The 23,654-nt window shown below is 37.1% G+C and overlaps 1 protein-coding gene across 5 annotated transcripts in view; it reads right to left on the minus strand.

Annotated features, from left to right (window-relative positions):
- The window catches only part of Kctd16 (potassium channel tetramerization domain containing 16), a 284,549-nt gene that overhangs the window by 229,262 nt on the left and 31,633 nt on the right, over positions 1 to 23,654 (minus strand). For 3 of the 5 annotated variants that reach the window (XM_010627039.2, XM_033766879.1, XM_033766883.1), the window contains one exon: positions 21,617 to 22,761. In XM_010627039.2, the coding sequence (XP_010625341.1) occupies positions 21,617 to 22,448 (832 nt within the window). In that variant the 5' untranslated portion in view covers positions 22,449 to 22,761. Of the gene's footprint in view, positions 1 to 21,616; positions 22,762 to 23,116; positions 23,649 to 23,654 lie in introns of those variants that run through there. The other 2 variants (XM_010627038.2, XM_033766886.1) reach the window with 1 other exon arrangement.

A 23,654-nucleotide genomic window follows, 5' to 3' on the forward strand; every position in this document is an offset into this window, starting at 1 on the left:
TTTTTTTTTTTTTTTTTTTTTTGGTACCGGGGATTGAACTCTGGTCCTTGCACTTGCAAGGCAGGTCACCGAACCACTGAGCTAAATCCCCAGCCCGGAAAAGAGCTCTTAACTGACTGGCAGCAAAGACTTGAGAATAGCTGCCTCTTGTTAATGAAGAGTTAATGTTTAATTTGATGACATTTTTAATACCAGAAGGGAGCAAAGGTATAGCACAGAATGAGGAAGTACTTTATAGTTCAAACCATATGCACTGTATTCACAGAAAGTGATTTAAACTAACACTATCTTGGTTCATCTAACTTACAAAGTTGGGACATACAACTTAGACTCTATCATTAGAGTAAAGCCAAGCTAGAAGGCTGCAAGCCACAGACAGGAAACAACACTATTCGTATGAAAAATAAATTTTAAGATAACATATCTATATATCACTTTACATATCAATCTGTATCACTCATTATAAATGTAGGTTTCATGGGCAAATAAATTGTTTATCATGAATCCCAAATATTTAGAATGCACCTGGTAGACAGTAGACACTCAATAAATACCACATAAATGAATAGAGATTCAATAAGACAAATAAAAGGAAAAATTTATAAGGAGTGTGAAAAGGGTACTCCAAATCATAGTTAGACATCATAAAGTGTTATATAAGCATCAGACAACGGTGCTAGCAAATTTAGCTAGCACTAAATAGCCAATAAAGACAGAATGAAGACATGGATAGGAATGTTTTGTGGCTACTAGGTGCCTACATATCTCTCTACCGTCTAGGGCTTCACCATTTCCTTTTCCCCAGCTCTCCAGACAGAGCCAGGCAGATCCTCTCCCTGCTTATATGCTCCAAATGTGAGGTACAGAACACAAGTATGCTCTACTTGGTTTACTTACTTTGACAGTTACTGGTCCAGAGGTATGGAAATACTATTCCTTTACTGTGTGCTCTACAAACTCCTTTGCATTCTATGTAACTGCTTAAGAGTTGCCACCTCTGTGTCTGATCCACACAGAGTTAAACATATTCTCTTTATTTTTTCCCAAGCTCTGTACCATTGCTATATTATAAAACTGTTCCACACATCATGCATAGGTCTCTGAAGTCATGTATAGTTATAACTGCCTAAATCAAACTATAGATTTATACCTTATCTCATTTACATTACCTAATAAAAATAGAATACCTTGTGTCTAATTACACCCTCTATCTAGACAGTATCTTTGAAATACAGCTCCCACAATCTGTACATTTTTAACTATGATTTTTTTCTAGTTGAAAACTCACTCAACTGGCTTAAATCCAATGATATCCACTTATGGTTAAGGATTTCCCTCTTTCAGCAGGCCTAAGATTTCCATCTTAGTCTCAATTATATTAAGTTTATGAGATGTGTGGTTCTTATCACTAATATCAGCACTTTGTCTATTCTCTACTCATCTCTTATAAGATAATAGGAACAAAATGTAATAAAATATTCAAATTATTCAAATACTTTCATACTGAGGGAGATAATAGCTGCAATTGAATTCTCAATTATAATTCCATACATTATATTTTAGCCTTGCAGCCCTGGAACATAGGACGGTACACTGCACTGTTTTTTTGGTAGGTGCTTAATAAATCAATGTTTAAGGGTTGGTGAGCTAGTTTAGTGGTAAAGCATGTGTTTAGTATGTGTAAGAGCATGGGTTCAATCCACAGTGTGTGTGTGTGTGTGCGTGTGTGTGTGTGTGTGTGTATACATATATATAATGATATATTTATATATATAAAATTTGTCAAGCAATGACAACAACTATTTGAAAATTCCATGAACTCCTTTTAATTGGACATGGCACAAAGGTAGTAAGACACACCATACAGAAGGCATTTTGCAGAATGGGCGAAAAGATGAGACTCATAAAACAGATCCAAATACCAATGTTACTAAACAATTTGAGGACTATCTCCTAGCTTGAGGACTTTGTACCTATTTACCAACTCTTAGTCTAATTTATTTTCTCTTAAATGAGAGTAGCAGAATCACTGTGAAGATAAAATAATTCTTGGTTATTTCAATACCCACATGAATAATCTTTGAGTACTTCTAATTCCTCTCTGTCAAAAATCACATCCTTTTTTAGTCACCCACTTTCATGACCCTAACCTGAATCATATCATTTGACCCTCCATAAGCTCAAATTCAGTCCTCATCTTCTCCCAGGTTTAGTTTATTTCCTCCAGCACTAGATTTCTCAGGGATCTTTGACCCCAGAAAGACCTTAAAATCATTGATTTTATACCTTTCAATTATCCCTCATCTCCTTGGTGTTCTCATTGGGTTTCTTACTCAGCTTAAAACCAATGGTGAATTGTCTTAACAACATCCTCGCATACATCATGAACTCTTCTGCCTCAGTTTTGCAAAGCCCTATGTCTACTGGTTAAGATTATATGTGAATCTATGCCCTACCTTGTCTTAGTCATGTTCTTGTTACTGAGACAGAATATCCAACATCCACAATTTAAAGGAGAAGAAGTCTACTTTAGCTCATGTTTCAGTTCATGGTCAGCCAGCTCCAAAGAAGAAACAGCATGACTAGGGCCATGGTAGAGGAAAAGCTGCTCAGCCAGAAAAGCAGAGAGCGAAGGGAAGAGCCAGGAAGAGAGATATATCCTTCCAGGTTATGCCCTCAATGACCTGCCTCCTTGGACCAGACCCCACCTCCTAATAGCAAGTCATCTATATGCCCCCATAAAGCAATCACTTCCCGAAACCCCTACCTATAAAGTTCTTGGGGGAACATCTAGATATAAACCATAACACACCTGCAACCATGTAACTGGACATGGCCAAAGAAAACTGTACACCCATACTGAATGATCTCGCTATAAATGCATGGCCACTTGTTTCAATTAAATCCTTATGCCACCTGGTCAATACTACATTTCCATAGTTCATTCACTCTCTGACAGTACTGTATTATTATTCTGTATTTATATATCCTATTCTTGTGTATGAACTGACAAAGCTCATAATTAAGAACTCTGTATGCATTCAAGCCTGTTTCTTCTTGTTTATCCGAAGAAATTTCTAGCTACCACTTCTCTGTCTCTCTCTTGTATTGCTGATTTTCCTCTAGCCACTAGTCTTTCCTATGAGCATACAAACATGCTATTTCTTCTAATTCCCCTAATTCTCATATTCTGTTCTACCAAATAATTTCTCTATTCTACTTCTTAGAAAATCTTAAAAGTACTGTTTTCACTCACTTTTCCAAGTTTCTCTATTTCAACTGTCTCTAAAATAAGTTCTAATGAGGCTTTCACCCTCAATCAATTCACCGAAACTGCTACTATCAAAGTCACCAATGACCTCCATATCAGTATATCCAAATGTCCTCTTCCTCAAGAACTTACTCTTTCAACAGTGCAGATTCAGTTAATCATTTTCTCCTAGTTAAAGAACTTTTTTTCACTTGATTTCCAGGATACCACACTTTTCTGGTTCTCCTCCCACTTGACTTTTCTTTCTGGATCTCCTTTGCAAGGTCTTCCTCAACTCTTAAATCTTAACACTTGAGAGTTCAGGAGGTCAAATAGATCTCCATTCATTTACTGCATTAATTGGTTGGTACTATCAATTAGTCTCTTTAAATACTTTCTACAGGCTGATGACTTCCAAATTTTTATTTTAAGCTTTCTCAATCACAGACCCAAATATTTAACTTCCTAGTTAATACATTTACACAAATGTCTAGTAAGCATCTCCACCTTACTATGTCTAGAATTTGAAGTGCTCTATTATGTCTAGAAACTATTCCTTTCCCAGTTTTCCTTTCCTTCTTTAGGAGTAACTCTATTCTTATGAGTCACTTAGGCTGAAAGTCTTGGAGTCAGCTGGGTTTAGGGGTGCACATCAGTAATTCCAGCACTTTAGGAGGCTGAGGCAAGAGAATTACAAGTGGTCCACACAACTTGGTGACCTAGCAAGACCCTGCCTCACCATTAAAGAAAAATAATAAAAAGCTGTGGATAGCTCAGTGAGAAAGCCTTGGATTCAATCCCCAACACACACACGCACACACGCACACACACACACAATCTATCTTGGAGCCATCCTTCCTTTCATATAACACATCCACACTATATATCCAGAGTCTGCCCATTTTTGCCATGTTTACTGCCACTGACCTTGCCTGAGCCATTACCATCTCACAATAAGATAATTCTAATAGTTGTTTATTTTACAGCTCTGCTTCTTTCCTTGGCCTCATCAGTCTGTTTTCAAAACAGCAGCCAGAGTTGAATACAGCTAGCTTGTTAAAATATAGGTCAACAGGCCAGGGATTTACCTCAGTGGTTCTGTCCTCTACCTCACAAACACAAGGACCAGAGTTTGATCCCTGGCACCAAAAAAAAAAAAAAGAAAAAAAGAGAGAAAATATACATACGTCAAATTTTCTTTTCTTTTTTTTTTTTCAGCTACATCAAATTTTCAATATCACATAGCAGGCAGCTTTTAAATAGGACAGACCATGTCCTGATTAGCTTAAAGCCCAACAATGGCTACCCATGTCACCCAGGGTCAAAGCTAAAGTCCTTACAAAGGTCTACAAGTCTCCAAAGAGCCTGGCCCCTCGGTACCTTTCTGGTCTCCCTACTGTCTCTCTTCTGTCTCCTTTACCTGCTCCAGGTACACTGCCACCCCATACTGTTTCTCAACAGACCCAGCACTCTCTCACCTCCAGGCCCTGATTCATGTTTTCCTCGCCACCTCTAGATCACCCGCAGTTTGAAACCTCATCTCCTACAAGCCTTTATTTAAATATTATTACCCCAGTGAAGACTTCTCTCCCTCCTGTCTGAAATTATAACACACACTGCTAACCCCATCCTCATTCTCAATCTCCTTATCCACGTGATGTAATTTACATTTTACTTATTTATGTTGTTTATCACACACCCCCACAGACATCCTAGAATAGAAGCTTCTTGAAGACAGAAAATTACATTTGTTTTATTCAATACATAATTTTCAATGATTAGAATACTATTTAGTATATACATGTTTAACAAAATTTTTGAATAAATGAATAAAGCATAAAGCTTTCAGTACAAAGCCCAGCAGAGATAAGCCATTCTCATAAATCTTAACCATTATTACATATTACTACAGATTCAAATTTTTTTTTCATAATCAAACACAGAGTTTTTCTGGGCTCAGTCTCACAGTAGCCAAAGGAACAAGACCCATTTTATACTTACTATGTTCTCATGATTATTCTAAATGCTTTAAAAATACTGCACTGGGGACAGAAAAGATTTATATTTTAATGACAATCACTGCAATTAAAAAACATTAACAGTGTTTAAAGTCGGAGAGACTTGACCAGAGTCTGAATCTTGGTTTTTTTACTAGCTGTGAACCTGAGTAAGAATTTTCCTCAGTCTCAATTTTCTCATGTGTAAAATGGGAAAAATAATTCCTGCCTACTAAGTGTTTTAATGATACATTCTAGTGTTCAAAAGGCAGGATACATATAATTTTTTTATTAACTTAGGTACATTTTAGGTATACAATATGACTTTCATCATTGCGAATTTGTACCTTTACATAACATATCTTGGTTCTTATTTTTTTCCCATTTCCCTGCCCACCCTTCAACCCCTTCCACACATCCCTCCTTATTTACAAAGACTTTGTTTCCATTTTTTCCTTTTCTCATATTCTTTCTTTTCCCTTTTTGTCCTTCCCCTACCTCTCCCACTTCCCCTTCTCCTTTGGACCTTCCTATTTCACATTATCTATTATACATTTTGATCCTTATTTATATTTTCAGTTTCTCATATTAGAGAAATTATTCGATATTTACACATATGTCCTATTTATCTCACTTAAGAGTATGATCACTATACTCTTTAGCTATAAATGTCTCTAGTTTTTCATTCTTTATGCTGAGTAGTATTACATTTTATTTTTTAAAAAACCACATATTCTTTATCCAGTCTCCAGTTGATGGGCAATTAGGCTGTTTCCAAGTTTTACCTATTACAAACTGTACCACTATGAACATGAGTGCAATTTTTTTGGTGGTGCTGGGGACTGAACCCAGAACCTCTGGACTGAACTACATCCCAGCCTTTTCTGTTTGTTAGTTTGTTTGTTTGTTTTTGAGACAGGATCTCACTGATTTGCTAAGTTGCCAAGTTGCCAAGTTGCCCAGTCTGGAATTAAACTTTGCTGTCCTCTTAACTCAGCCACCACAGTAACTGGGATTACTGGGGTGCATGACCACACCAAGCAAGAAAGAACATTATGCTATCTACAAAGCCCTTATCAAAAGTATTCAGTGTGATTTGCACTCAGTCTCTGGCAGTTAGAATTCATTTTAGAGAAAAGGAAACAGTTAATGGAAGAAAAATTTAGAAATGAGGAAAAATAAGTCAATACTTCCCTGTCTGTAAGGTTCTAAAATTTTCATCAATATTCAGAAGGGAAAGAGGTCAAGAGAATCAACTGGTCTTAAATTTAAGAATAAATTTTACTTTTCATTTTTGGTCATAGCTTTCCTATTGTAATGGCTGGGTTTCTAAAAGTAATTCTAGAATACGAAACTTACTGATAATCCTTTTAAATATAAATATACATATATATTTAATTAATTTATTTTTGCTTAGGTATTTGATAGAGTGGAGGAAGACAAAACTAAATTCTCCCTATTCCACTTCAAAGGTTTTTAACATCTTTTTTTGTACTATAAAATCTTGTGCCTTTTCATATCTATGGTACCTAGAAAATCAAATTCTTAAAAATAATGCTGCGTAGGAGTCTCTGGAAGAAGAGATTGTATCCCAGAAGTTCTGTGTGGGTAACTGAGGACAGATTTGCAGATCTGGGCCCAATCTGGTTTAATTTTTTTTGAAGCTGTATCATGGGAAAATCATGACCATAGTCTCAAAATCTGAAGAGGAAGAGAGGAAAATCAGCTGTGTTGAGCACCTTCTACCATCCACACACCCTGCCAGAGGCTTTTTATGTAGGCTTCTTATTTAATCTTGTGAGGTGGCTCCCTTGAATAGCTGCTTGATGCTCAAAAAAAGACAGCACTGCCATCTGGCACCTCTGAGGTATAGCATGACAGTTAAGATTGCCAGAATTGGGGTCAGGGCAATTGGGGTTTGAATTCTACTAGTACCAACTATTAGATAACACAGCAGTGACGTGAGGCTCTGGCGTACACAGAATTATTTAAAGTTCAGCCTTGTCACACTTGATCTTCCTCAGCCCACCTTCACCCCATTCTCATGGATCAATGAAGTTTCCTCAAACTTAGCACCATACAGATGTGACAAAGCTCTTCCTACACAGAAATTCTGAAAAAAGCATTAACCATGTGACAGTAAATAAGTTAAATCTATCTGAGCCTCAGTTTCTCATCATATAGGGTTTGTAAGAACTAACTGAAAAATGTTTTACATAGAATATGACATAGAGTTATATCACAATGATATTTATGGTTATTGTTAATATGTTAAAATTTAAATATATGCTACTGTATACTCATAGGTATTTCTATCTGAAGTCAGGAGGACTTCAGTAGCAAGTTAAGACAGCAACCAATTATTTGATTATACTGCGTCTTGTTTTGTTTTGTTTTTTAAGAAAATGTGTTTTCCCATAAAAGGAAGCAAATTTCCAAGGCAAATCACAGATTATGAAAAATATGAACACGTACAAGCTATGATAAAAGAAAGCATTCCTGCTGTTCTCTATATTGAAGAATGGCTGGTATGAGGAATTATATTCAAACACTCCCAAAACAGGTTTTTTGGTTTATAATCAAGTCTTCACATCAAGATACAAACCACCATTATTACCAGAGACTTTACCACAGATCCTTTAGCTCTTTAGAAGTAATATATATTATAACGATCGAACAGAAGATACAAGGCTTAGGCTTTATTAACAATAGAAAAACAACTACAAGCTAGCAGGTAGTGAGCATATAAAGCCAGTCATAGAAACAATTTTATACATCCTCTTTTCTAAAGGAATAACTTCTATTGCTTGTCTTGATATAAAAGAATATAAAGTGGATAATTCACCTAACTTTCTCTTAAATATGCCAAAAATAGAAATAAAATTACTCTATTTTTGCTCTTTAATTTTCTCATAATTGCCTTCATACAGACTTGTTTTAAGAATTAAAAATAAGTGAGATAAATCAGACATAAAAGCCCATCATCTGATTTTTCTTATACGAGAAATTTAAAATATAAATAAAGAGTAAAGTAAAAGATACTACGAAATAGCAAGATAGATCCTTTACAAATCAAATCTAGGGGGAAAGGGGATAAAAAAAAGAATTAAAGATGTACATGTACCAACTCCACATTAGGAATGTAATCATGTCTACCAAAGTGTAAAAGCAAATAAACAAAAAAGCTAACCATAAGTCAAATGAAAACAAAATGAGTAAAAATCCACACACAGCTAAGAAACTAACCAAAAATGCAAAACACTTATTTTTAAGAACAGGAAAATTGACTGTTTGAGTTTCTTCAAACAGCTATACCGTGAGGCTTAGGTTTCCTGTAATTGCCCTGAAGGCCACCAGGAAGAAAGGGAAATAAAGGAAAGAGGTGATGGGATAACTTGACCCGCACCCAATTCCCACTCAAATCAAAACAGTGCCGCTTTAAAAGACTGTGTATGTTGGCTTCTACCTCAGACCTCATTTGAAGTCTGTTCACACAGACAGGAAACTGAGTCACTAAATGATGAAGCCCCTCTTCACCTCAGCCAGGATGCTGTGATTCTATGAATCAAGTAAGTACTCTTCCCAGCATACAAGATACATTTGAGGCTCCCACCCAACATTACAGTCTACAGGACTCAGATAAGGGATTTGTTTCTATCCATTTGGCTAATTCCTGTATAACACAGATGTATGAGCATTACCAGGAGTTGAGGAAATAAAATGTACCCAACATAACATGGTCATATGCTACTCAGTCTTATGTAATTACAATGCTAGAACTTTGATCCTGTGAAAACCTATTTGCCTATTTTAACTGTTGATGTTTAAATGCTCTGACAACTTTCTAAAAGAGCAAATTTAATCACTTTCTCCTTGGTTGTAGCTACCCGTCCTTAAGACATTGCCTGGATGGTCAGCCAAGCTAACATAAAATCTGCCTTAATGGCAGACATCTAATCGGGCAGCATAATCACTGTACATGTACCATATCATGTGCTAATTATCCTATGAGATAATTAAATAGGCTCACTATCCTTGTCATATATATGATTAAGGTACCTGAAGGCTGGAGAGGTTAAGTGACATCTCAAAGTAATTTTCCTCACTGCTGTCCATATTTCTCATCCCATCTCTTAGGTGTAAGTTTTCTTTTTCTTTTCTCTTTCATTTGTTTCTACCATACTAGCCAAATCTCTATGTAGGTATGTGCATGTGTGTGTACACAAGTGAGTATGTATGTGTATTTTTTTCAGTTGTCTTCACCATGAGAGGGAATTCTATTATTATAATTTTAAATGGTGGGGTGAGAAGGATAGACAAAAATTAACTTATTAAGTACCTACAACATAGCACATTAGGCTAGTGTTAAAGATACAAAAAGCAGGAAAAATATAGCTCCTGCTTTTGTGACACTTTCAGTCTACAGAGAGAAAAAAGAGAACAAAAAAGTGAAACAAGCAAATAATTAGTCATATGAACAGCAGTGCCTGCATGGAAATAACCAGGCTGTTGTACAGAAACATTTGGGAAGTCACTGGCTACTTCAGCGGGGACAATATCAGAACACTTTCCTAAGGAAACTCAGGAAGGCCTGACCTTGAAGGATGAGAAGGACGCAGAAAGGGGAGACTGTTTTGGGGAGACAAAACATAAGTGTAGAATCTCAACACGCAAAAGAGGAAGCCAGTTACAAAGACGGCCAAGAACACTCCAGATAGTTGAACACCTTCAGGAGGGGAAGAAGAGGGAGTTAGAGAAATGAGTGTGTGGGACTAATATATCTTTCTTTTTTTTCCAATAAAATACTTTATAGGCTTACACTCTGCAAAAAATGTCAAGGTGATCAAAAAGCAGGAAAGTTGGAAATATTGTCATTCCATTTGTCTTTCCATTTGAGAAAGTGTCATCTTTTTTTAATTGAGCTTATTGGTACATTTTAGGTATACAGTACAGCTATATTCATTATTGGGATCTTGTACCTTTACACGACAGGTCTTGGTTCTCATTTATATATATCTTTCTTTGATGTCAGGAAGTATACAGTGATAGTCCAGACTGAGACCAGAAAGTAGGAGCTTGATTTCTGCTTTAATAATAGGCAAGGTCCACTCCAAAGGATCAGTATTCTCAGTTTCTCCTTCTGGATCTAAACATACCTATGAACTAGATGAACTACAAAGAGCCTGAGGATGAAATGCCTGGTTACTCATACGAATACAGCTAGGAAAATGGCTTGAGCTTCACTTAGATCTCACAACACTGCCAGGAAAGAAGCTTCCTTGTCCTGCTTTTATATATGGGTGATCTGAGGTACAAAAGAGTTAATACACTTTCCCAAATATGTCCTGATAGAAAGTGATGGAGATAAGGTTTCTGTCCAGATGGATCTGATGCTGTTAGTGTATTCAATCATATTTTTACTGTTGCTCAGAGCATACATCCATGATCAAAAGTAAATATCAAGTAAAATAGGAAGCAAATCTAATTAATTTTACATTTCACATTTCCTTTCTTTAAAACATAGTGTTATGAATTTATTCATTCATTAAACAAATGCTTATTGGGCTCCTCCTGTATGTTCAGCACTGTGGTAGTACCTGAAAATGATTTGTGCATAAGAATGGCAAGGTAAAGCAGTAATCCTCAAAGTAAAATAATGACACATACCATTTTAAGAGTCTTCATGAAAGGACAGACACCACAGAAACAATTATAAAGCACCTTTAAAATAAATTACTAGTCATAGAGCCTAGCATTTCAACTCTGATTTTGTACACACGTGTATTTTTACAAGATAAAGATTTTAATAAAAGCAAATTGAGTTTAAAAGGGTGATACTGTATCTTGGCATAACTATCATTTAAAAAAAACATTAAATGAGAATCAACAGAATTGTTAATGATCTTAAGGTTTTCCTAAGCCATTCTAGCATATAACTTTTATGACTTCATCAGTCAGTATCTTAAAATTGAGATGCATTAAATATTTAAGTGTTTTCTTCTCGCTAATCATTAATATTGAATCTAGTTTAATTCGGGGACACCCCGAGTTCAGATTAGCAGCTTCCTCTCTCCTCTCTTATCAGCTCACACTTCCCCATCACACCAGATTGAAATTTCCCAGTTAGTAATCTAATTTATTGCCACAGGCTCTGTGAGAATATTAACCATATATGAATACCCAATCTTAGGCGCCTTGTTGGTATATGATAACTATTCCTACGAGTATTTGAGCCAGTCTGTGAGATGGCCAGGAACCTCACACACAAAAGCAAAGAGCAGAACAAGGTCACAGTGTACGCATTTTCTCATGGGCCTAGACGGGAGTGAGCAGAACCCTCAACAAGTAACTGAGGCCAGACTTAAATCTACCTCTTGAAGAAGATCTACCTGATGAGATGTTGAGAAGCTTTTAAAAAATAAGATTATATTTAACTACGTTTTTTTTTGTACGCGTGGAGTGTGAACATGAAGGGAAGTTCGAAGTGCTGTAGGCTGCAGTTCAATTACATCTGTGCAGATTGTTAATCACTTCCCTGGCGGATTGTGGAGAAGGGCTAAAAAATTACTAACACGAAGAATTCATGAATCAGAATCCTGATTCTTTGCATCCAGATTTGATGTTTTACCCATCTCAAGTGGGCCATGCTTTAAAAAGGTATTTTATGTAAGACAGCTCCTCACTAAGTATGAATCAATAAGGTCTTTTCAAACATATGCAATAAATATTTTAAATTTTGAAGATCCAAAGTAGGTCTAAAACTGTTTTTTTTGTTGTTGTTGTTTTGTTTTGTTTTTGGTACCGGGGATGGAACTTGGGTCCTTGTGCTTATGAGGCAGGCAGCTGAACCACTGAGCTAAATCCCCAGCCCTAAAATTGTTAAAAGTATCATATACACACTATATTATCAATCATGACCTCTCCATACTACGTGAATATCTGTCCAGAAAAGCCAAGTAAACCTGTTGATTTTCTAAAGCATAACTTTATTGGACAAATAGGAATTAATATCTTCTAATTGTATTGTTGAAGCTCAACAAAATCGAATTCCACACAGGTATCCTTTTGTTTAGAGGAAAAAAAAAAAAGACATTTCCCCTCGCTGACTAGAAAGCAATTTAATGAAAAGTGAATCCTGTTTTCCATTTGTGTCACAGTGTAAATTTGCAGACACACGCCCATAGGAAAACGTCTTCCACAGATGTAAAGAATGCGTAAGCTGTAAGAAAATTAGCAGTGATGCCTCACCAGTGCTCAGTGTGCTGTGCATTGCAGGTCAGCTCTTTCTCTGTGTGAGGTAATTTCAGAACTCTGCAACACTTCTTCAAGTCAAGAATATCCCCTTGATTTTAATTTCAGGCTTTTGTCACACACTAATATCCATATGTCCCATTTTCCTTATCCTAATCACTAAACTGCCTCTGTTGCTCCTAGATCCCTTTTACACACACACACACACACACACACACACATATGTGCACGCATAATATTACCAGAGCTTAGCTCCCCTTTTCTCTTATTTGTTGGCAGTGTAAATATGAACTGTTCACAATATACAGCAGCCCGAAAGTCTCTTTAAATTTGCCAACACATTATGTATAATTTGTTGCCTTCTATTTTCATCAATGCAACTAGCTAGCTCATAATCACATTATATCAGATTTACTCAGAATAAAAGTTTTCTATAAATTGGGGTAAGAAAATTACTGTAACTTACTGCTTAAGAATGAGGTTGATGAATAAAATAGAAAAGTGTGAATTTCTTCACATGAGACAGCTTTTGAATGGGTCATATGGTAGCAGCCTTCCATTACCAAACATTCCTCTTAATGCCACAATGCACAGGTACACACAGTATGAAACAAAATGTCTTGTTTTCATTTCTAGAACAATTTAAATGATTCTATTATCAGTGGCATATTCAATAACCATTTCCTGTCACCAGAAAGAATACTTTCTAGGCTAAGATTCATAAAAGGTTATTGTAATTCCACAGTAACTGCATATATAATTTAAACTGTACTCTTAATTTTCAATTGTATCACACATTATCCTAGATTCTGAAAAGCCACAAGTTGAAAGCAGGTGGAGGAAAAAAGGCCACTATTAATGATTTCATTATGGAACAGCTAGAGGAAACAAAGAATTATGAAACTTTGAAGCTCTCTCTTTCTCTCTCTCTCTCTCTCTCTCTCTCTCTCTCTATGATTTGCACATAGTAATCTCACACATCCACATTTAATTTGAAGTTTTTTGAAGGATTTACCTTGTTTATTCCCATTCACTTAAACAAATAGCCAGAATTTCCTTTTATCAGGTACACATCTAAATATTTTTGGTTTGCTCATTTTGACATGCTAAATCAACAAACTTGACAAAGTACACAATGGGAGTATCAGAAAAAAATCAGATAAATTACTCAAAGGAAGAAGCTGTGACTGTTCTACGCCATTATTCCAAGAGGTCTATGTACTTATTAACATTTCTATAACACTGAGTGGGCGCTTGGAACTGCTATAAGTACTTTATAATTTATCAATCCATCTGAATCTTATAACAACCTTACGAGTCAAATATCATTGCTCTCATTTTCATTTGACATGAGGAAACTGAGGCACAGGTGCAAGGTAATTTGCTAAAGATCACATAGCAGTGGGTAGTACAGCTAGGATGCAACCTCAAGCATCCTTTTATTGGGCAAACATCATACTTTTACCTGGGCTCAAAATCCAGGCTTTGAACTACCATCTCATACATCTCATACTGCCTCTGGCACTAAGGAATGATCATTAACATTTATGGGAAGAGAAGAAGGGAGGAGACAGGACACTGCAGCAGTAAGAAAATTAAGAAGACAAGTCTTACAGAACACTTTGTATTCAAGTAGAGCTCTTGTTCTCCTGGAGATATTTTATCAATTTTGTGCCACTTTTCTGAATCCTGAGTCCCTCCTGGGTTTTTCTTTAAACACCGGCCCTGCCCAGTTTCAATTTGCTCCTGCTTGGATGAATCAACTAAAAGGAGACCACAGTAGACTTGGCTGCAAGTAAGTGTTTTTCTCAGTTCCCTAGAGCTGCAATCTTTGTGCAGGTGCTAAGAGTACACCAGCTTTCAGTGAAAATTCCAATTTGTATGTAAAATACTTAGCACTTAGTAAAAGAATACCATTTTTACTATTTAAAGCATTAATCACACCAGCATTGACTTCCAGTTCTTCTATTATGAGATAATGCAAAGGTATATTCAAGGTGGTGGTATTTATGACCATAACAAAATACTGCAGTTTGCATTTTTAATTTCTTTTGAGAAATATTTACAGAGTCCCTACATCAGTGGTTGGTGCTACACCAGGCCTTTTGATGAATGTGATATAGACACGGTGTCTTCATAAAGCTCATATTTGGAGAGATGGGTAGATAAACAAGTATAATACATTATAGTCTGTGCTATATTAAAAGGAAAATAGGGTCCTATGAGGCAAAGGCAAGAGGTGCCTTGCCCAGATACAGTGGACTAGTAAAGGCTTTCCAGAAAATGTTACCTCCAAGATTTAGTTAAAGCAATTAGAAGCAGAGTTCCAGAAAGAAGGAACACCAGGCACACAAAAGATAAAACTAACAAATATATAACAATATTTAGAAACTGAAAGAAGTTTATTATGGCAAGGTTAAAATGAAAGGAGCAGGATGGGAACAGTAGAAGCTGTAGAGGAAAGCAAAGGTCATTTCATATAGGGCAGTAATTTATGTCAAGGAGTTTATACAAAAGCAGGTATAAGGCATGAAGAACTTTAAGCAGAGGAGTGACATGGTCAGACTCACATTTTAGAAATCTCACCATATCTGCAGCAGACAGAATTGATCCAACAAGACCAAAGTGGACGTGGGATGAGGAGGACGAGTTGAATTTCTCTGCAGTCATCTAGAAAAACAGTGCTGGTAGCCTGGACCAGGGTAGCATCAGTGGGATGGAAAGAAATGGGTGGACCTGAGAGGGCTGAAGAAGAGCCAACAGGACATGTACATTAGAGAAAGTGACTTGGGAGAAGGAAGAGTTAAGGATGCCATATAAGTTTCATTCCTCCTCAGGCAGCTGGGTAACTGATGATATTATTTACTGAGATAAGAATCATAGCAAGAGGAGGTTTGGGAAACACAGATGGTGAATTCAATGGAGCATCAGCAGAGTTGAAGGAATCTAAAGATACTCGAATGTAAAAATAGAATAGGCATAAGGTGAAATTTCCCACCCAAAATAATTCCTGCTTGCCATCAATGGGACCCAGTCTCATCTTGAGAGACTAACTGCACTGCTAATGGCAGACCAGACTAATGTTGAGAACAGTTGTGAAATTCGAGATAGTTATGAAAACCTGGAAGGAAAACAGGGCCTTACATCACCTGTTTGTCAAAAGAATCAACTTGGACAATAAAGAAACAGATCTTACACAACTACTATTTATTCAGATGACGAACATGAAAAAGCTAACAATAAAAATGTCCTTTCCTTGCCTCCATAGCATTGGCATTTCAATCCAACACACATTAAAAATACACTTGCCACCACCAAATAAAATTTCTTAGCAAAAATATTAAAACTGAATCTTACGAAGTCTACAGAATAGAGTCTATATGTAGCAAGTTTACAGGGAGGGGAAAATGCATTAATGATATCACAGACATCATAAAGATGTATTAGCAAAACCTAGAATCTAATATAGCTGACATGCAAACAACCTGCTTTCTTAAAAACACATAGACTTTAAGATATCAGCAAGAGTAAGAGAGATGCATTTTACTTGTTGCATATGTTATATGCAATACTTTTAAAATTATGACAGAGAATAAAGAAACATAGCAAGCAAATATGAAGAATGGACTTCATTTAGACCTTTAGTTAAACCAATTTTTTAAAAAATGTGAGAAAAGGGAAGTTTGAACACTGCTTAGATATTTCACGATAGCGAAGAATTAACTGGGTGTGGTGGCACAGACCTATAATGCCAGCACTCTGGAAGCTGAGGCACGAGGACTGAAAGTTCCAACCCAGCCCTTGAAGCGAGCAGCTTAACAAGATTTTGCCTAAAAATAAGGGTTGTGAATGTAGCTCAGTATAAAGGGCCTGGGTTCAATCCCTGGTATTAAAAAATAGAGAACAATTTTGCATGTAATAACGACATTGTATAAGTCTGAAAGTCATTATATTTTAGAAATATATACTATAGTATTTGTGGATTAATTAAATAATTTATATATGAGATTTGCTTCAAAATAATGCAATATAAAAAAATAATGCAGTGCATATGGAAGAAAAAGTAAATAGGAGCATAGATTAAATAAAACTGCCTTGTAATGATAACTGCAGTTATTGCAGATAAGTGTTAGTTATATGGAATTTTACTGTGCTACTGTCCCTACATTTGTTTGCATTTGAAAATTTTCTGTAACAAAAAAGCAACTGATTTATTAAGAAAAGCAGGATTTAGTGAAAGGCACAGCAATAACCAAAGAGAAAAATCAACACTGAACAGTGATAAAGAAACTGAGCGTCCGTGGAAGGTACTTTTCCTGTGCCTTGGACGAGCACGCCTATGCACAATCATTCCTCTCTGTCTGTGTTTCCATTTGGAGGTGTTGGATGATGCTTCGTGGACTCTCAGCTATTTCCATTTCTAATTTTCTTGATAAGATCTGAACCTCGTTAGATTGTCGGGAATATCGGGTCTTCTCTTTCCAATCATATACTTTATAGCATATCGGGACACTTGGCAGCAATATCAAAGACCTTCCCCTCCCCTCTCCGGCCACACACTTCCATGTCTCTTGCTGCCATGTTCGCTCAGTGATGCCACAGACCCAGGAAGAAGCTATTTTATTCATCTCCCACTAGAAACTGAGCTCAGGTAATAGATCTTATTTGGCATGGTTGTAAAAGTGGTATAATAAAATAGTTTCCTAGTATGCTTGCATTGTACTGTACTGAGCCAAATTCTCAATGCACAGCATTTTTAAGAAATAAGAAAAAATTGTACCATTACTCCTGCATTGCTACTATCCCATATCTGCCTGAGCGTTGGATTAGGTTGACTTCAGAATGAGGCTACAAACCTTATGGACACTTCTTTCAGAGTAAAAGGCGGCAGCGTGAGCCACAACTGTTAAAAGTGTGTCTCTGCACAGATACTTCTGGGAAAAGTAACACTATGCCTTTAGTTCCTTCTAAGTGTAATGATAGAACAGTTTTCCTGACAAGTTCTGATTATGGCATGGAGAAAAAACTTGAGAGGCAGGAGGAAAAGACAGTCTCCAAACTGAGAGGACAAAAAAGCCACAAAAAGAGATGGAAGTGTTGGCAGAGCCAATCCTCAGAGAACTAATGATTTTGTCTACACTCTCTCTGCTGTGTCATTTTGAATGTGCCAACCTCATATATCTATGAGGAATAAAAATTGAAGTTATTAGTATCTTTCAAATAATCAGTAGAAAAAGAGATAGAATCCTTCTGAGACAGATGCCCTTTCACCTGTTTTCCTATGAAGTAGACCCTTTAACTGAAGCTTCTATGGTCAGTTATCAATTAAATTATTCACAGTGGACATAACCATCTATTTCTTCCCAGTACAAGGTCACACAGCTGAATTCTAAGTGAGAAATAATTTCCTGGTATACTTTTTGCCAACAACCAATAATATTCAACAAGACTGAAGATATATACTGTATATATGGAGTAATTTAGAAACCTTTATGGAAGCAAGCTTTTAAAATTAAAGGAAATCTGAATAAAGAAGGCTATGTACCTACAATCAGCTTTTTGTGGAAAAGATGAGGAGTAGGTAACTGTTTATGTAATTTGAGAACTCAAAGTGTATATTTTTAAAGTAAAGTATCCCATGAATGAAACTCCCTACTTGTGGTCATATTATCACAGTTTTATTAGAGGCAAATGACTTCAATTCTGAGTGCTTTCAGGCATTCATCTGAAGTAGTTCACTCATGACTAAGCTAAAGGAAATGTATATTATTCTCTTCAACCAAAACAATCTTCCCACTCAGGCCTCGGAGGATGGCTCTTGAAATAAGGGGTTCATTTATTTCCATGCACCTGTGATTTTGTTCCTAAGTGGTATGATGGCTACTGAGTATCTAGTTCAAACTCAAGACTTCTATTTTCCAAATTACTTCACTCTCACTTTATTTAGACATGAACCATGAAGCACTGTCTGATGTTTATGATGTCATCTTCTATGTAATACATAAAAAGAGATATTATTTAATAATTGGGTGGGAAAGGAGAAAAGGTAACTTTTTATTGTCTTCAGTAAAAACAAAGCACATACCTAAAATACTTTGTAAGGCAATTCTAAAGAAACAGATTTTGGGGCCAGGAATTTAGCTCAGTGGCACCATGCCTGCCTCATAAGTGCAAGGTCCTGAGTTCGATCCCTGGTACACCCCACACACACAAAAACAAAGAAACAAAAAGATGTATTTTTTCCATGTTTCTATAACACACATATTAATTCTTTTGGTTACAGATAAGTGAGTCATAATCCACAGTATCTCACAAATCATATTTGGTGCGTGAGTGATATAGACAAATACAATTCTTATCTTTCTCTTACAAACATTCAAATACAAGTTGACTTTTTAATTATTTATAATTCTACAAGAACAAAACACTCACCCAAAATTACTAAATGCTAACAATAAACTCCAGGTCCACATGATAATTTGAAGAAGATAACAATCTGAAGTCTTAATAACTGATAAGGAGATTTTGTTCTCCCAAATTCCCCATAGAAGTGTTGGATGAAAAATATTCAAAAAGGGAAAGAAATAGGTCTCTCTTCATGACTATCACTCACCATATGCAGTGCATTAATTCCTTGCTCATTTTTTAATATGATATAAATACAGACGAAGTGATTTAGTATTATTCCTGGGTTATTAGAGAAGTTTGATTGCTGGGAATTAATTCCTTGGATCTATGTAGGTGCATGTGAATGTGTGTGTGTGTGTGTGTGTGTGTGTGTGTGTGTGTATTCCCCCTACTAAACTCAGGAGGAAGTTGATTTCCTCTGTGAAAAGCATCTTTGCATGCAGTCAACTCCTTGCTTTAGAGCACCTCCCATGGTTTTGGCCCATTAACCCGGGCACAACAGCTTGATGAATTAATGCTTATATAGGCACAGTTGGCAGCTTCTAATTAAATAATTATGGCTAAGCAGCTGCACAGAAGCTGTTATGCATCCTAGAAAGCCAGCTGTCAGTTTTATTGGTCCTAAGACAGAGGAAGAGTTAATACCTGGCTCTGGATGTTGGGTGGCAAAGGGAAGTATATGATTCACAAGATATATACTGTTAGTATGAAGTCCCTGTGTGTTTGTGCTAGCCTACCCATAGAGAGATGGAGAGCAAACTGTTCCTCAGCAACCTCTTAGCAATCCAACAAAGAAGGAAGCAATTATATGATCAGGATAGAAGAGACTCTTCAGGGCAAGCCAGAGAGGACATGGCATTAGGCAGATGAAGCTGATGAACACAGCAATGTCACCGAAGTGGTAGGCAAATACATTTATGATTGAGAGCCTCATTTAGGCAGGTGAAGAATTAAAAATACAGCATGGCCCTTTCAGGGGTATGACTGGTATAGCCTCATTAAATTATTTGGTAGAAGCTTCTTAAGGTGCTAGGTTTTCAAATATTGGAAACTGCAGAACATGGTAATTATTGCAAACCTACATTTGAACAATCTTTAAAATGTATTTTCCCAAAAAGTTTGGAAAAATATTTTTGTTCTATGGAATTACAGATATATGCCAATTCCTCTACAAAAGGCTAAAGAACCAGTCTCAGCTCTATACTAGTGCGACATTCTCCAGAAGGAAAAAAGAAGTACCTAGTGACTAAGTTCTGGCACAGGGGAAAACATAGATTATAATTAAATGCCATAGATAAGGTTGTTAGGCCAAATAATGTTTGTTATTATACATCAGTATGCTCCTGAGCTGATTTAATTTTTCTCCACAAGCTGTCTTCTTGATGTAATCCATGTGTTTTCCCTTCTAAAAACCAAATACCCAGGATACACAACACTGCTTCCCATTGGCCCCTCTACTAGTTTCCAACACCAGCTCCAAATGTATAAACACAACTATAGGCAAAAACCAGTCCAAAAATTTAGTCTTACTTCTACGGTCACAGAAATTTAAGAATCTTAATCCTATATCCTGAATTTGCTTTAAAATAAGGTTGCAGGATGCTGAACATGAACACTAGAAGCTCAGTCTTTGTGGAATGTACTGCACCCAACTCCCAGGCCTTCTGAAAATCAGCCGTTAAATCAAGCACCAAACAGTACAAACTGATTTACTGTTCCCCGTTCAGAGATCAACGACTTACAATTTATTGTTTAGAATAATGCCATTTCATAAAACAAGGCAATCTGCAAAGTAAGTCTTTGTTTAGGCAAATGTACTGACCTCTAAGAACCCTACTTAAAAGATGTCAGTACAATCGTTTCCTTTTGTCCCACTCCAGCTCCCTCTTATGTCAGTAATTCCTATCCCCGCAGATATCTAAAGGTGTTTGCATGCGATTGATAATTATCAAGGGCCTAATTCTTTTTAGGGGAATCTCAAGTTCATCTTAATTAAATCTGCAGTACAACTCAATCTCAGTACAAAATGCAAAAAGAATCTAACAGCAGATTTTTTTAAGCCCATAAAAGCACATTTCAGACTTGGGGGGAGAAAGGGGGCCTTTCAACAGTCTGTGCTGCCATCTAGCCAAGACCACATCACTCAGTGCAACACCCATTTGTGTTTGAAAAGCCCTTGAATAAAGCAAGTCTTAAACTACTAACTTAATAGACAGCAAAGTTCAGTCCAACTGAAGGATAAGCAGAAGTATTTCATTCACTCTGACTCTTCCAAACTCCCATGGACAAAGAGCCAAGTTGTAATCATCAACTTTACCATCACAATTCAACATTATGGCTAAGAGGAAGGGGGAAAGGGAGGGAGGGAGGGAGAAGTGAAGGAGAGAGAGAGAGGAAGGAAGAAAGGAAGAAAGAAAGAAGAAAAGATTCACATGCTTCTTTTCATTCCATGGTTACCCATTCCACTGTCATTTGTATATATGATTTTCTGAGGTCTCTGAATAGTCTGTAACCTTATTAGAAAAATAGATAAAAGTTCCCTTAAGTAAGCCTTGCAAGCCAAATTATAACCTCTAGTATTCTAGCTATAATTCAAGAGTCACAGCAATCTCAAACCATATTTCTTAGATACTGGCAGAACGTGGGAATCACATACATTTGTGCAAAGAATCAATATGCACGAAAAATAAATAGAACCTTTGGTACTTACGGTAGAAGACATATTCAGTGTAGCTTGACCAGATCTTGTCATCTGTATATTGGTTGACGAAAGATGCTGTCACTGATGAGTTACAGGCCACCATGTGGAATCCACACTCTGACAACATATCAAAAGCCCTTTCCAGATGCTTGAATTTGAGATAAAATCTGGAGGTATATCTCTCTGGGGCTCGGTCAGGGTCTCTGCTTTCATTCAAAGTTTCTCCAAAGACTTCCTTTGCCAAGGAAATCCTTCCACAAACCAAAATTCGGGGGACTCTGCGAAACTTGGCATCTGCTTGCCCCTCTCTACCCAAGGTGCAGGATCCCCTGTAACCCACAGTAAGGAAACCCCACTTACGGTCAGCAGGGAGGAGTGAGGAAGGAGGGCATATTCTTGTGTCGCTTCCTTGGGAGGCATCTTCAAAGTCACTGTGGCAGAATTCATCCGGGCTTTGCTTGATCTCATCAGGACTCAGGAGTCTGACCAAGTCCGGGAGCTGGAAGTATTCCGCTTCCCTTTTCAGTCTTCCCCTTTCTGGAAAGTGATCAGGCAGGACCACCTGCCTGTCCCTGAGATAGTCCAGAATGTAACGGAACAAAAATCCATCTCTGTCAATGAAAAACCTTCCCTTGGAGTCCCGGGCTATCTCGTTCGCCACGTCTCTCTTTGGGGAGAACATTTTCCACAGGAGGGAATGAGGAATGCTGATCAGTGTGGAATGCCGAGTGAAATAAACTTGACCCCCAACATTCAGCTCTACGACTTCAGGGAAGGAGTTGGGAACTGTGGCCCCTTGTTCTCGAGGGTAATAACGACTACAATTTCCACTCAGAGCCATTGTCCCTTTCTTCTGCTGTTTTGATTTAAAGGTGCAGCCCAATGGAGTCACGGCCTTATCCTGTGCATCAACTTGGAGGGAAAGGGATGCTAACTTGTTAAAAAATGACCTCTTCTTACCCCAGGTTTTTTTTTTTTTCCAAAAAAGCAAAATTTAGAAGAGTCCACAGGTGAAGTGATGCTTAAAAAGTAGTTTAAAATCTGGCTGGTGATGAGCTGTTACTTCGTGGAATATAATCAACTCATCAACATCTGATCTTCCATCAAGCTCAGTGGGCAAGGCAGGCCAAGTCCCCAGTTACTCAGAGATCCATCTGAAGGAAAAGAGAAAAAATTATTTCCTCAAACCCACAGTGAGTCAGAAAAAGAGACTTCTGGAGAGAGGAGAGAGAAGGAGAGGGGGAGGGAAGAAGGAGAGAGAGAGATTATTTTACATAAGCAGCCCTGAAACTACTGATATCAGCCATTCCTCAATTAAATTGTAGCTTCTCTCATGCTATTTTGTGTCTTTATGTTTACCCATAGCCTCCGTCTCATCTCCAGCAATTAATATTAAAAACAGTTCTATTTGTAATTCTGCATTAAAAAGAAATATGCAATTTTCAACTTTTAAAGGGGGATTTTTTTTAAAAAAAAACAGGACAGAAAAGGCAATGTTTTAGAGCTTACCTTAGTGAGTGCTGGAAACCCAGTTCTCCTGAAGAAATAACCATTTGCAAAACAATCAGAATCCACAGCCACACTGAGTCTGTATCTCAAATCCCAAACAGGTAAAGGACAGAGGTATCAATGAAAAGTGCCAGAGAGATGAGCTCTTGGAAAATAATTTTAGAGATATATATGTATTTATATAATTGTCTATCTGTATATATGTCAGTATGTGTATGTATTCACTCCCAATCTCAAGTTAAAACAAGTCACAAAAAAGTTAAAGCATGATGAGAGGAGGTTGGTTGAAGAAGTAAAGCTGTGAAAAATATTCAACCAAAGCTTCTCCAGGGGAAAATTAAATCAAACCTTTAAGAAGGATCCTTTAAACAGAAGAGAGTTGCAAGAGGTACCGGAACTTAGAAGCTTTTCAGAAAGCCCAGAAGCAGAAAGACAGACAGAGGCGCCCGACTGGGGTCCCAGGTAGCCACCCCACCGCGGGCAAGGGCAGCCGGACTCCCATGTTCCCGGCTGGGTAGCGGGCGGGAGCGAGGCCACC

The sequence above is a fragment of the Fukomys damarensis genome, unplaced genomic scaffold (assembly GCF_012274545.1).
Source record: "Fukomys damarensis isolate Sample0158 unplaced genomic scaffold, DMR_v1.0_HiC HiC_scaffold_3, whole genome shotgun sequence".
NCBI classification, from domain to species: Eukaryota; Metazoa; Chordata; class Mammalia; order Rodentia; family Bathyergidae; genus Fukomys; species Fukomys damarensis.